At 32.6% G+C, this 16,074-nt stretch overlaps 2 protein-coding genes across 4 annotated transcripts in view; one reads left to right on the top strand and one right to left on the bottom strand.

The window, feature by feature from the left end:
• The window catches only part of LOC106105911, a 15,791-nt gene extending 11,971 nt beyond the window's left edge, over positions 1 to 3,820 (bottom strand). The window contains exon 1 of the mRNA XM_013286368.1: positions 3,791 to 3,820. The gene's annotated coding sequence lies outside the window, so the exon portion shown is untranslated. The remainder of the gene's footprint in view (positions 1 to 3,790) is intronic.
• LOC106105910 overlaps positions 1 to 16,074 on the top strand; it is a 16,689-nt gene extending 615 nt beyond the window's left edge. Inside the window, exons 2-8 of one of the 3 annotated variants that reach the window (XM_013286365.1) lie at positions 4,281 to 4,513; positions 4,586 to 6,064; positions 6,144 to 8,623; positions 9,041 to 9,163; positions 9,831 to 9,971; positions 10,710 to 10,846; positions 15,004 to 16,074. In XM_013286365.1, the coding sequence (XP_013141819.1) occupies positions 4,283 to 4,513; positions 4,586 to 6,064; positions 6,144 to 8,623; positions 9,041 to 9,163; positions 9,831 to 9,971; positions 10,710 to 10,846; positions 15,004 to 15,167 (4,755 nt within the window). In that variant the 5' untranslated portion in view covers positions 4,281 to 4,282 and the 3' untranslated portion in view covers positions 15,168 to 16,074. Of the gene's footprint in view, positions 1 to 4,280; positions 4,514 to 4,585; positions 6,065 to 6,143; positions 8,624 to 9,037; positions 9,164 to 9,830; positions 9,972 to 10,709; positions 10,847 to 15,003 lie in introns of all 3 variants that reach the window. The other 2 variants (XM_013286366.1, XM_013286364.1) reach the window with 2 other exon arrangements.

Below are 16,074 nucleotides of genomic sequence, written 5' to 3'. Positions count from 1 at the left end.
GTACTGAATACCGTCGTTTTAGCTTCGAAAGTTATAAATCGCAATAATTGTGAAGGTTTTTGGTGTTGTTATTGCATTTTGACAGTTAAGAAAAAAATATGAACTTGAAACGTGCGCGATAGACTTGCGGTTGAAAACGTGTTATAAATACAATATGCGTTTAAAAGTTAAACTTTTATGAGTGTTTGTATTAAAAATGTGTGTAAACTATAAATTACATTTATTTAATTACATATTGATTTAAAAAATCATCTAGGGAGTTAAACATATGGTAACTTATTTTCTATCTTTAATTAATTTCTAATAATAACTGATAGATGGATGGATGTTTGTAGCTATATATCTTCAGAACTATTCAGTGGATCTCGCTGAAATTTAGCATAGATGTAAAATTTAGTCTAAAAGAACATAAAGGCAATTAATATTTTTTTTTTATTTGGATTGTATCACTATATATAATTAGAAGAAGTTTGAAAGTAGCCCCAGGGGTAAGAAAAGTAAGGAGTAAAAGGTTAGCATGGTATGGGCATGTATTAAGTGGAATGAATCACATGTTACAAGGAGAATGTTAGTTATGAGTGTGAAGGTACACCAGTAGAGGTAGACCTAGAAAAAGATGGACCATAAAAGGTGACATGACCAAGAAGGGAGTGATGACTGAGATGACATTGTGCCAACCCTATGTGAGTAGGATAAGGAGAAAAATGATTATATACTATATTACTATAGTTTCATAATATCTAAATTTATGTTGTCATCAGGCAATACCATATGCACCAAAATTCTATGTATTTTTATTGCAATTGGAGCGTATCTAATTGCATGAAATACTAACTCAAAACATGCATTGATAGATTCAACTATGCCTTTTTGAATCAAAACATTTTGTTGAATAATTTAGTATTACTGGCTCCTACATAAAGTATCATAAGCCACAAAAGATGATTTACATCTTATTTTGTCTATAAATATGAATTTTTGCGTGAAATACAAATTAATGTTGTAAGAACTGTAGATTTTGGTTGTCTATTATTCATATGTGATGCATAGTAATCTATACATATAATAAAATTGGAATGTCTGTAGTATAAAAAGAAAAATTCCAGATTTTGGGAAAGTGGTGTATTTGTGTTGCTCATAACTAAATCATGTTTAAAAAATTTTTGCCTGTCTGTCTGCAAGCTGTGTTTGTTCTAGGTAATCATCTAAATGGCTGATTTCAATTAGACTATTACTGAAAGGTAGCTAACATAGATGGTAATATAGGCTACTATTTTTATCTTAATTTCGCATAGACGAAGTCGCGGTCAACAGCTACTTAATCATATAAAAGTTTAAAGTCTAGCAAAATTTGTATTTCAAACTTATGATAGCTTACGTGTAAGTCATCCTCACAAAGTATTTCACCATATGAGTAAAAATTGACGAAACTTGTTTATTGTAGAATACAGATAAAGTTGGTGTAGGTCAGAATAATAATAACAGTAAATGTAAAAGTATTTACCAAGTAAAAACTTTTATCTATACTTCTATACTAATATAATAAAGTGTAAACACACATGTTACACTTTACGCTATATATTTTCACGCTATTATACTTAGGGGGTAAATAAATAGAAAAACCTTTATGTGGGAAAGGAACCATACAAGCTGCCAACATTAAGGAAGCAAAGTTATTTTGGTTATTTTGACATTTGCAATTGAGAATTTGACAAATGTAAACAATAAAATAAAGTTTTTATGATTTAATGCATATGAAGCAGTACGGGAACAATTAGTCTTTTATATAGCACTAGCTTTTTTATGCGATTATGTCTGTGTAAAATGAAAAAAAAAAAACATTAAAACATGTGTTCTTTCAGACTATACTCTACATCTTTGTTAAATTGAATCTAAATCAGTTCAGTAGTTTAAGCTACAAACTGTAACAAACTTAAATTTACACTTAACATGTTGTGGGAAAATAAGAAATTAATTTCTTTACTATACATTAGAAAGTGAAGGTAAAAGAAATAATTGAAAAGCACCCAGGTCAGGGTTTTTATGTTATTGCTTAGGCTGTAAAAGTATATACATAAATTATAAATGCAAAAGTTTAGATGGATGGATGTTTGTTATACCATAACGGCTCAAACAGTCACAATTACATTTGCCACAGATGTAGAACATAGCCTGGGAGACCACAAAGGCTTATTACATTTATTTTTTAAAAATAGCCACAGCTTTTATTGGTTATGTGCACTATCAGAAATGTATGAATATTGCTGGTCACTACAACATTGAACTAAATAAATTTTGACTGTATTCCATACATCTTTACTTGCTTCTTTAATATGTTATATGTTTTACTTAATTCTTGACTGTATTATAACAGTAGAACCTAAATAACTCAAACCTCGGTAACATAAAAACCTCTATAACTTCAAAGAATATGTTCCCTTCCCATCAGAGCCCAAAACTTCTATAACATAGACCCTTGATAACTTAAAACCTCTATAAATTAAAATATTTTGTGTTTCCCTTGGACTTTAACTTATTGAGGTTCTACTGTGTTATGACTATTATTGCTGATATGGGCAAATGGAATTGTTTCACCATTTAAATGTAACTTCTTATTAATACTGCTAGTTATCTATTTTGGTATTACCAATACGGGAAAACATGATTCACATTGCTTTTATGTATTTGATCATCTACTTTGATTTTTTATTGGTTTACAATGTCTGTTTCTAAAATTGCTTATTATTATACAAAAAAAAAATCCAATTTTGTTCAACTTGTGAAGGATTTAATTGTAACATTTATGTCCTAAGGATACGGTAACATATTTAAAAATGTGCATGTCTTGCTCATTTGCTACCTTATAAATTATATTTAACGCCTGTCCCACCCCTGGTTGTTAGAGGTTCAGATAGCTTAATGAAGTCACCGTCAGATAAGGACACAGAATTTGATATTCCATCACATTTTAGATGTTGGATTGTTATCGGACAATTTACAATTTGGTGGGACAGGCCCTTAAACTTTCAATATAGGCTGTTACTATGTTACATTACAGTGATGCTAAAATAACAAATTTCTCATGTGAATATCAGCACTTTAGTATTGCGTAAAATATGTATGTAAATGCATATTTTCTTTATAATAACCCAGTTTTCATAATTGTTGAGTCAATGAATTAAATTAGCAAATTTAATAAACTGCCTATCTACTTTTTAATATTGTCAATAACAAAATGTGTGTTTTTTTTTTAATCTTTAATATTTGGCCGCTATACAGAATGCATCCTAAAAAAAACTAATAAACCTAATAAAAATAACTAGTAAGACTCTCATCTCTATTTAATGTAGCTGTTAAAATGTAATAAAACCTAAGCAACTTATAGGTGACTAAATGACAAATAACAAAGAATTATTATCAATATCTTTTCAAGGAATCATATCAAATATCCACCTTCCGAGTACTAAAATGCAAGATTTGCAAAGTATCAAATTAATTACAGGTATTATGCCAGTAGATATAAGCATAGCTTGCATACCTGAACTGAGTAGCATGAAGTGTTGATAAGTTAATTTTTTAAAAACTCATGGGACATTTTTATAAACAGAATTAATGACCTCATATTTATGAAGTGTCAGCAGACTACTTAAAATATCTTGAATTACATTTTTAATGTTTTCATTATATTTAACTTTTAGTTTATATGTCACGTTTTCTTTTGTATAAATTTTATCCCTGCTGTGTACCTTCACATTCATAGTAATAATATCAATTTTTCTATTATACATACCTTTTTTTTTGTATTTATGTGCTTTTTCAGTTTTTATTTGTTACACTTCATTTTGACAATTTGACACAAAACACATGTTTGTCAAGGTGTTGTCAAACCCTTTTAATCATTTTTAATTTTATTATCAGCCAGTTTTGTTTGTGGTTAAGGTTGAAAAAGATTGTCTTGTTTATTTTTTTTCTTCCTTGTCTCTGACCTCTATAAAAGGTAGCAAAACTGTGTAGTTGTTTTCACAATAAACCGGAACAAATGTTCATCCACACAATATTGCATTTTTATTGAATAATTTTCTGATATCATTAAGGTATAATTGAAGACCACCTGGAAGATTGTCAAGGCATCTGCAATTTCTTTACGGACATTTATGGGTGTATAGAACCAGATGTTGTATACTCATAGAAGTACCATGCTGTTTCGGCCACTCATTTTCCACCTCTTTAATAAAACAAAAAATGAAAACCAAAGATGTTTATTATTGTTTTTATTACAGATATGGAGTCGCATATTCTGAATATGTACCATCAACCACGTTTCCGTTCTATTGGTCATAAGTTACTGCGGTCCACAAGTGAATCGCTGTCTTCCGAAGGCAGCTGTCAACAGAACAGTCCGGAATACACTCGAGAGCAGCAAACAAATCAGTATGAAGAGGAAAGTAATGAAGGGGAGTACTGGCAGCCTCAGGACAATCAGGGTCAAGTATGGAATGAGAATAATGAGAATGTTAGTAATTCTTTTTCAAAATAATATCCATTAAATTCAAAATGTTTCTTTAATATTCCCTTATGTTAACAGTGTGTTACCGAGCAATCAAGTCAAGAGTCAAGCTCTGATGAAGAAAATGATGTACAGGACAATGAGGGTCTTGACAGAACAGCACAAGATGTTAGTCATATAGAACAAATAAGTACAGAAAGTGTAGATAGCTGTTCTTTGGTGGAGGGCGCTGATTACGATGTTATTCAAGTTTATGCTGTACATCCAGATTTTGATCTTGAAGCGTCATCCGATGAAGATGAGCAAATTGATTATTGTGTAGAAGAATCTTCTGATTCATCAGATATAGAGGAAAAACCTAATGAGGATCAAGAAGATGTAAACGACTCTTCAGACGATGACAGCACTAGCGATACATCGGAGGAAAGTCATGACGGCTCAGGTATCAATTTAGATGCTCCAGTAGTTTCAAATGTCGATGAATATTTCATAAAAGATACAAAAGAAAAGAATATACTGGATATAAAAGATGAACCTGTCGTTAATGACGTAGATGAATATTTTATCAAAGAAACAACACATGCACCACGTATTGCAGCGGAACATGAACAAAACGTTCCAAGTATAGCTAATATAGATGATTTATTAATTAAAAAGCAATCAACAGCTTCCGCATTCCACATACCTAAAGTTACTCCGATTATAACTGATATATTTGAAGTATCACAGAATGTTAAAGACGAGGTAGATCAAGACACGGTTGACGATGTACCCGAAGAAGTACCGATAGCTGAAACAGTTTTGGATATGCGTGGTAACCACGTGCCACGTATGTTTAGAAATGTCGATGATATTAAGAAATTTCTATTCTCAGATATAAGTGATACGAAATATAAACATGCACAAAAATCATGCTCAGTACCCCATTCACCTTTGCATAGTATTTGTATGGATGTCGATGCTAAAACTTGTATGAGCTTTGAAGACCTAAACCTCGATTTGACGGGTATCAATTTTGACAGTGGCACGGATAAATCAGCCAACAGTTCTAAAAGTGACGACATTCCACGTACACTAACCGATGAAGATGTTAATAGCTTTTTAATAACTGATAAACCGCAAATCAACACTATGAAAACAGAAGATGATTTCGATCCCCAGGACATGGAAATAGATGGCTCAATAGAAACTTCTATTAGCAATATTGACGTACCACCATTAAAGTTGGCTAGAAACAACTCGTCTACACCACTACCGAATGTGTTGGAATTCTGTATAGAAAAGTCTCCAGTTAAAAAAGAAAACGACCTCAAAGTGGAAGTAGACGATTTTGTGGACGTTGAATCTTGCAACGAAACTATCAACCCCATATTCGAAGCTGATAATGAGAAATCTCGCTTTGAACCGATAAAGATAGAGAATAACAATATGAAAACAAAGAAATCAACGATCAAAATAAATGAACATAAAGGAAAATCATGCAACGCTTTAACGAATGGTATGCGACTACAAGACGCCGGTGTACAACTAAATAAGAACAAAATGAGAAAAATCATGGTAAGTTTTACTTATTTTCTTAGTACTAAAACCTAGGATAATTTAATAGAGAAATTATTCTAGATTTACATTATTACAGATGCCGACATCAATAAATACTGCCGTCAGGCGCTCACCAAGTCCAGTCCGTTCTGATCATGATTACTGTTCTGCCAAAAAACGTTACCTCAGTTCGAAAGGACAAAGTCTGCTAAAACCCGAAGTCTTGTCGAGTAATAATAGAATTTTGAATTCTAGACACAGATCTTGCAAGAATAAGAAAATAGTATACCATTTGAGTAGTGACGAAGAAAGTGATAAATGTAACAGTACCAAAATGAAAAAATCAACAAATCTTCGTTCCAGTGATGATAATGATGTGAAATTAAGAAAGTCTGTTGTAAAACAACCTGTGAAGGCTACGGTTCCATCGACTTGCCGGAAGAAAACATCACCAATGCGTAGTGTTAGCGATAACAGTTTTGATAAAGGCAACGATTCTGTGATGGTTAAAAATGCTTGTAAAGCAAGTGATAATCCTAGTAGTCAAAGTTCTAATGGTAGCATTAAGTTAACTATTAAAAATAAATCTGAAGTAATCATTAAAAACTGTGATGATATTAAAGACTATAAAAAAGATAAAAAAATAGAAAAAAATAAATCGATAAATGTTGTAAGTGACAAATCAAACGTTAAAACTAATGCTGTTAAAGTCGTCGAGACTGTAGATAGTAATAAAAATGAAATTGTAAATACTGTTGACGTACATAATACTAGCGTAAGTGTAAAGGAAGAAAATCCAAAACCGGAACATTTTTATAACGCACTATTTAGTAACAAACAAGATGTTTTAATGCCGATCGATATAAAAACAGAGAAGCGATCTCACGAAGAAGATCTGGCACAGTTTAATTTGCCAGAGGACGTAGTAACTAAGATTGAAATGGAGCAACCTCAGAAGAAGAAGAAATTAAATCTACAGGAATATAAATTACGGAGAGGGGCTAGCTCTAACAACAGTTCAGCCACCGTGAGCCCTGAATCTATATTCCCTGATATGCCGATTCCAGATATAGCCAAAATTGTGAAATCTACAGCTAGCCAGACACCAGCTAACACAAATTTGAATTGTGCTCCTAAAGATTTAGAGGCTCCTAAAAAAATCTTTGATCCAATTAGAGAAGCTTCAAGAAAAATTCTAATGAATAATAAAAAACAAAAAGCTGAAGCTATAAGGAAAAGGGATGAAGATATCGTTATGAGTAAAATACCAAAAGTTGAAAATCTGGAATTGCAACCTTTAATCAGTGAAGCAGAGATGATGAAGATTGTTGGGATGGCGAATGACATTCTTCCAGCTCCTATAGTTGTTGAAAAAGTACCACCATTGAGTGATTACGATGAAATCGTTGTAGTTAGTATTGGAACTAATACTGACGAGGAAGTATTTAAAAAGATAGAACTAGATGATGAAAATCAAAAGAAAAAATCACAACCCCCTCCAACAGATATTAAATCAACGATTAACTTTAAAATCAAGAAACCAGATCATGTCCTTAAGCACAACATATTTGACACTGTTCCAAAAGATAAGAGCCCAACTGAAGAAATTAAAGTTACCGATATAAAATTAAACGAAAACAGATATAAAGATATAACAGCTACTTTGAAAAGTGTAGAAAAACAAGTGGAAACAAAAATATCTAGTAACTCATTGTTTGCTAGCATACAGGATGTGGTTATGAAGAAAGCGCCTGAAGTAACGGTTATGGCAACCACTAACGGAGAACATAAACCCAAATCTTCAATAGAAAAGAAAAATAATTTTAAATCACCTAAGACGTTAATTATACGTGATTACGACGTTCAAGGTGAACACGGAGAGGATAAGATAATTTTACATTTAGAAAAACAAAGAACTAAACCTATTGCCTTAAGTATAGCCATTCAAACGAATCCTGCGCCGAAGGTTGTTAATAAATCTAAATTGGTAACACCTGAAAAGGTTGCTAGTCCTAAAGATGAATCTACGAATAGAAAAAGAAATGACAGTGATATGTCAATGTCCAGTGAAAGCAGCCCTGATCGTAGGAAGACGGACAATAAAATCGCCAAAGTAGAAGAAAAAAATATCAAGAAACCCGAGAAACGGGAAAGTAGCACGACGCATACGAAAGAGAAGCGATCGAATTCTAGGGATAGATACGATTACAAATATCGGAGATCAAGGTCGATATCACGCGGGCACAGGAGGAAACGTTCCCCAAGCAGGAACCGATCTAGATCCAGAAGTAGATACAGACGGTATCGGCGATCTGATTCCCCATACAGAAGGAAACGGCGGTCGCGTACAAGATCGCCTTATCGTAAACGAAGATCGCCGACTCCAAGACGCGAATATCGGCAGAGATCTCGCTCGAGATCCAAACACGCGGAGCCTAAGAGATCAAAAAGTCCGGTTAAAAGGACCAAACCAAGTCCTCAATATGAGAGTAATGCTGATAAAAAAGTTCTCGTCTCACTAACACCACCCTTAATACGAAAGCCTACTGTATCAGAAAGCTCCGAATCGTCCACTAGGTATGTATATTAAAATCAAAGAGCTACAAATACATAGAGGGGGCATAGTTAAATTTACTTGAAATATTTTTCCTTTGTAACATGGTTTAGTTTATTTATAAGAAAAAAAATGACCTTAATAATTTTGTATTAAAACGTTTTATTGCATGTAACACATGAGGTGGCACTAAACTTGACAACTGATATAGTACCTTTCAGAGAAAGTACCAGTGTAAATTTTTGTTTACTATGCCTCGTCTATATATTATTTATATATCTTTGATTAAAATGCATGTGTTTATGAATGCACAACAAAAAAACATAGTTTTGGACTGTCGTAAGTATTTGTCATTGTATTTTTGATTGTTTTAGATATCTAGTGGTTTAAAAAATGTTTTTACATATATTAATGTGTTAATATTTTTTTCTTAATAGCAGTAGTTCATCGTCTTCATCAAGCAGTAGTTCTTCAGAGGAGTCAGTCAAGTCGCGCGTCTCCAGTACATCCTTCAGGAAAGACAAGACGTTCAACAATTACAGAACATATAGTTCTGAAGATGGGTAAGTCTTTGCCTTTTGGTTGTAGTTGAACATTGATTCCGCAGTAAAAATTCCCTATAAAGTACTGTCTATGTTAATTTCCAATGTCAATTTGCGCTAAAAAATATATGTGATACTAGTCGTTGCTCGCGTTTGTCCGCGTGAAGTTAAAAACAAATGTAATCTGTGTTACTCACAGATATATTATCTTTAAAAGGGTGAAATAATTATTAAAACCGGTGCAGTAGTTTTTGAATTATTACAATATATAAAAGAATACACAAATACAAATCTTTCCTCTTTATAATGTTACAAATTTTCCCTCTTGATAAAGAAATATTTTTATTTTTGTGTAACGAGTAAACTCAAAAACTGCTGGACCGATATTAAAAATTCTTTCACCATTAGAAAGCTAAATTATAACTAAGTGTAATAGGTCATATTTATTGCTAGATTTCTTTAATACCGTGCGAACGAAATCGCGTGCAACAACTAGTAGTTAAAACGATTTAAAAAATAATTTAAGTACCAAAAAATAAATTATATTGTACTAATAGTATTAATAAAAATTCTAAACAAATGCGCTGAATAAAGTCGTAAGAGGGAAAGAGACAAAAAACATAATTTTCTTTTAATAACAGCGCCATCTATTGTATTTAATGTACTAAACCCTAGAAAATCTTTCTAGGGAGAACAGCACGCCAGTAGAAGAACGTCGTATAGTGTTCGTGGGCAAGCTAGAGAAGGATTTAAGCAAAGCCGCGCTACGAGCCTTGTTCAGTAAATTCGGTCCCATCACTGAAGTTAGGATACACACTAAAGATGATGGGTAAGTATGTTTTGTCCCAATTGTTGCGGATAACATTTGAATTTAGACATTTTCAAGTGTAAATAGAAACATTTAGAAATAACTAGCTTCCGCCCGCGACTCCGCCCGCGTGTAATAAAAAAAACAAAAGTGAGTAGCCTATGTGTTCTTCCAGACTATCCTCTACATCTGTACCAAATTTCATTGAAATCCGTTCAACCGTTTAGGCTACAAACTCTAACAAACATCCATCCATCTAAACTTTCGCATTTAAAATAATAGCATGATATATGATAAAGTATACGAATCCATGCAGGATCAGCTAGTCTATAGTAACAATAAAAAGATTTTTATTTTTGTATGTATTGAAATAACTCTAAACACAACAAAAAACTCCGTTCAAGGGTTAAAAAGTTACGTTACTAGGGATTATTTCCAACCGTTATCCTGCTCTATCCCCACGTGAGATCAGATGAGAATAAGAAGTTTCATCCGTCCCACCTTTTGCGACGAGGACGGTTGGAAATTTTATTTCTTAACGGTTCCATCTCTCACATTGGTGATAGTGGGACTAAAAGGTGGGACGGATGAAACTTTTTATTCTCATCTATCCCCAGGACAGAGCAGGGTGACGGTTGGGAATAACCCGTTACTACTAGGTAACAGACTAGTCGCGAGCAACAAGCTAGTTAGCTATAAACGTTTAGTAGAAATCATTATTGGTATAAGGAAGAAGTTAAGGTAATTGTGCGGGAACAGGTCTAGGTACGGTTTCGTGACGTACCGCAAGTCGCGTGACGCGTGGTCCGCAGTGGAAGCCGCGGCTACTTTCCCCCAGTATGACGTCGGCTTCGGCGGCCGCAGAGCATTCTGCAGGCAGACGTACTCTGATTTAGGTAAGTAAGATAAAATCCAATAACAGACATGGTTCATATTTAGCCAGTACAGTTAGTAGCTCAACTGGACTGACAACTGGCACATTGTTGCTGGCTCCATGTAAGCTATGTCCAAGTGTGAACCGGGCACAATAGTACGGATCCCAAGAGTAGGTTTGAAACTCATTCGAGTATTGCAGGGGTGGTAAACCTTTATTAAGGTCCAATTATTTTAATATAATATATTTGTTTTTATGATTATTATGTAGATTTCATTCGTACCTTTTATGGACACAAATTTCATTTTGTACTACGAAAGACATTATGAAGCTTTATTAATTAGTGCATGATGAAATTTGTGTTTATTAAAAGCACGTGTGCCAACAGTTCGCCACCCCTGGATTATTATCATGAAGTCATCTAACGATTCTAGTTTAATTGGAACGGTCACAAATATTAGTACTTATAATCTAATGTTGAAAAATAAGATAACGTATACTAAATGTGAATAAAAACCTTTTAGGACCCGTTCACACGGATTGACTGTAGAGTAAATTTTTATCGCAAATGAAATTGAGATTTATAATATTGTAACTAGAGATGTGTCATATCTGTTTTTTTTTAAATCGTACCTGAATCAGATTTCGATTTTCAATATCAGATATCAAAACTATATACTATAATATATAGATATTTTTGGCTCGCGTAACCATTTTAGAATCATAAATCATAACACGGTTGAAATGAATCATTAACTTCCACTAATATATTTATTTTTATTGTAATTAACACTAATATAATTTTTTCTGTTATTATTTTAAATTGAAACTATTAATTACAGAGTCTATTAAATTAGAACAAATTACAGGGTCTTCAAAAATCGTATTTCTAAATTTTTAAAACGCATAGAAAATTAAGGCAAACTTTCTACCGCAATTACACATTTCGAAACAATTTAACTAAAACGATGCGACGAGGTCGACTTCAAGGTTAAATAAACAAAATTTAAAACATGACAATTTAAATTTATTTGAAACTAAGCTTTATTAGTCCATGACAAAAATACCGTGTTTAAATCTGCTAGTAAGATATCAAAAAACTATATTGATAATATACGATATTTTACAGTTATTAGAAACTAAACTTTATTCGTACAACAATAGTATTTAAAATAGTCTATGACAAAAATATCGTGTTTACATGATATCCTACATTTATTTGAAACTAAGCTTTATTGTTATAGCAATAGACTTTAAAATAGTCCATGACGGAAATACCGTGTTTAAATCTGCTAGTAAGATATCAGAAAACTATATTGATATTATACGATATTTTACAGTTATTTGAAAGTATACTTTATTCGTATAGCAATAGTATTTAAAATAGTCTATAACAAAAATACCGTGTTTACATGATATCCTACATTTATTTGACACTAAGCTTTATTCGTATAACAATAGACTTTAAAATAGTCTATGACAAAAATATCGTGTTTAAACGATATTCTACAGGTATTTGAAACTAAGCTTTATTGGAATAGAAATAGACTTTAAAATAGTCCATGACAAAAATATCGTGTTTAAATCTTCTACTAAATATCAGATTTTTTGAATTGCGACGGATATACCTTACCGCTCTAATGCAATATATGTCTGTCTCATGCGATTTGGCGATTTGTCGTACAGACGACGCCGATGCGTGTCGTACCGCGTAGGTAGAAATATATAGTTATTGAAAAAATATAGTTATGGAACAAGCCCGTATACGATTTTCAGATATTGATTGAATATATAGTTTTTGAAACTATATATGATTTGTATCGCCCACCTCTAATTGTAACAAGGTTTTTTTGACCTTTACATGTCTTTTTTATTTTGTTCTTTATAAGATAATACAAAGTAAATATAAACCATATTTGTAATGTTTTTGCCATGTAAATCTTCCTTGCTCTACTATCCGGTCTGTGTGAACGGACCCTAACAGATTATGACGTATTTATCACCTAAGTTTTGATAATAAATTGCAAGTTAGATAAAAGTGTATATCTACGGTTTTATACACGTGATTTTCTATTGATAACATTGACACTTCATGAATTGGTTATCTAGAACATTTATCTATAGGAACATAGAGATATAAAAGTATAGAAAGCATGGCCTATACTGGAACGAATTTAACTGCTTCGCCGTTTACAATCTGACGGTTGTCAAATTTAAAAAGGAATCAGATGTAGGGCCTGTCCCACTAAATTGTAAATTGTCTAATAACAATCCAAAGCAAATACGTGATGGAAATACCGGATTTTGTTACCTTATCTGACAGTGACGTCATTAAGCTATCTGAGCCTCTATCAGCTAGTGGTGGGAAAGGCCCTAAAAGCGGAAGCATTTGACTGAACTATGGCACAAATGTTGTTGGATTGTCGATTGTTTCGTAAAATTCAACTGTTTTGCACAGCTAAAAATCGAATAGTATGTCCATATAAGCTCGTAGGAATCAAAGCGAGACAACCGTTGTGCGATAGTTCAGTAGAAGCTGACGCACACTCTAAGATTGGCATATAACTTATAACACGGCTAAACTCACGTGACAACGTTCGTTGAACGACAGTTTCGAACCCGTTGGTGGTCCTTCTTTAGCCGTGTTATAAGTTACATAGTCTCACGAGTTTTAATAAAATGACAATTTGATAGCGTATTTTAACGTTCGTTTCACTATTCTGCCGTTTACACCGTATGTTCAAATTACAATAAATTGTTTAAATACCTATACAAACAAATATGATAATATAGAAAAAAAATATTGATAATTAGTTCAGTTATAAAAAAAAGTTTCTGATAGTAAAAATATCGAAGCTAAGACTTTGCTAAACGTATTAGGAGTTATTTTTATCTAAATTTGTTTTATCATACATGTTATCAGTGAGTTTATGTTTCTTTGATAGTGGTATTTATTTACTTTGATAGAAGTACGTAATGTCTTATCAGTCTAATATTAGATAAGGTTACCAGTAACTTTTATCTGCAAGTTAGCGAGAATATTGAGGGGCGCGGTATTGCCCCTGTTAATATGAGCATGGATGTAATCTTTTTTGTAGCATGTTAGAAAACTGCAAATTAAAAATCTTTTTAGTTAAATTATAGAATTTAATTTGTCAATAGTAGTATTTTTTTTTCGTCTTCGACATATTGTCACGTAATCGAAATCAATAGAAATGAGAAATTATAATAAACATATCCAAACAGTTTTAATCTTAAGGCTTTATCACAGATTTTTTTGAGACATACATATTTATAAAATTAACTAGCTTTCGCCCGCGACTCCGTCCGCGTGGAATTACAAAAAACAAAAGTGAGTAGCCTATGTATTCTTTCAGACTGGCTACATTTATACCATATTTCTTCGAAATCCGTTCGGCCGTTTCGGCTACAAACTTTAACAAACATTTATACGAACTTTCGCATTTATAATATTAGTATGATTAATATGATTTATACACTATCAACCAATATACTCGTAAATTCGTTTTAAAGTTAAACATAGGAATAAACTAAGTATAAGCAACATTAGTTTTTATTTGCTTATACTCAAATTCCTAAGTTTAATTTTACACCGTGTTTATTTGTAAGGCTGTAAAATGTTACAAAACATCTAGATAAAAATGAATTTGTAAAGACAGTGTATGTTTCTCATTTGTAGAAACAAACTGATCAATTGAGAAATATTACGTGACAAAAACGTATATACGGTAATCAAAATTATCTCCTATTAGATAAGATAGTTCCTAGTGATAGTAAACTACGTGTTAACCGCTTTTACATCATCTTAAAATAATGCCTCGTTTACACTTGGCCAGTAGCACAGTAAGTCTTCACATTCCAGTTGTATATTAGAACCTAACTTTACTGGCATCTAATCTAATCAATCATTACTCACATTATTACTATTATGTTATTTTACGTTTTAATGTTTTATTACTATGATTTTTTTAAAATAATTCCTACATATAGTATTAAAGCAACTTAAAGGCGTCTATATTCTGGTATTACTGGGTTACGATGATCACATTGGTGTCCCCATCGCTTTTGCCCTTTTAAAAGTAATAAAACGTTATTGGCAATTCTAATTTGATCCACTGATCCATTCCAAAATTCTAAATTATAATAAATGTTTAACAGATGGCCTGGAGGCTAAATATTCAGAGAGTGCGTTTCTCGGCCAGCCGGCGTTGCCCGCGCGCCGTACTAACGACATGTCCTTCGAACAAATGCTATTAGACGTGAAAAAGAAATTGATCCAGCGCAAGGGCGATAAAAAACGCAACGATGAATCGCTGGCTTGACATTTACTCCACCTTTGCCCGGAATTCGCGGGCATTCGCGTCGCCGCCTGTCAAAGTGACAGCGCGCGCGCGATGACATTGACAGCTGTCAAGTTTCATTGTGATGTAAAAGACTTTCCGGTGTTTGATTTTGCTCACACGTACCTATGTTTAGTTAAATTATGTTAGTACATTGTTTGTCAATAGTTGAGTTTACGTTTTTTTTTTTGTAAATATTAGTTTTTATTTTTTTTCTTCCGTCATACTCGTACATAGATAATATTTGTTATCGCTACCTCTTATTTTAATGCAGATTGCCGAGTGAGTAAACGATTACCGAATTAATCGATTCGAAGTCTTAATATTGTTACAAGATGTATCAAGATCAAAATATTCTGATGTAGTGTTCATTGTACTTTAGTCCGGCTTATACCATTCCAGTCCAGCTATCAATTCCAGCGCTGGCTTATAGGTATAATTTTTAAATTTAGTTTAAAATGCTGCGTTAGATCCTGTTATCTTTTTTGTATCAACCACCGCTGGCTTTACTGACTGGACTGGAATGATGCTAACCCGGTATAACAGAGTTCATAAGTTATAGATGTAATAACCATAACTTTAAGATTAATTGCTGTTACCTTATAACTTAAAACCATGTTATTTACTATTTAGTGTTAATAGCTGATCAAATGAGAGGAATAAAATGTTTATAAAATATCGAATCTTTTTACAGTAATTTTGTTTCGGTTTACTTCCATTTTGTGCCAAATATTATAAGATTTCTTTTTGCATTTGTCACTTAAATCTGCTTTTAAATGTAACAGCTTGTTAAGTGGCTCCCAAACTTTGAGTACAAATCTATATTTTTTTTTCATAGAAACACAAAAAAAAACTTATTAAGGGCCTGTCTTACAATTCGTGTAAATTG

This window comes from Papilio polytes, unplaced genomic scaffold (genome assembly GCF_000836215.1).
Source record: "Papilio polytes unplaced genomic scaffold, Ppol_1.0 DF822622.1, whole genome shotgun sequence".
NCBI classification, from domain to species: Eukaryota; Metazoa; Arthropoda; class Insecta; order Lepidoptera; family Papilionidae; genus Papilio; species Papilio polytes.
Note: the sequence above shows the minus strand (reverse complement) of the source record. Positions and strands in the feature narration are given on the sequence as shown.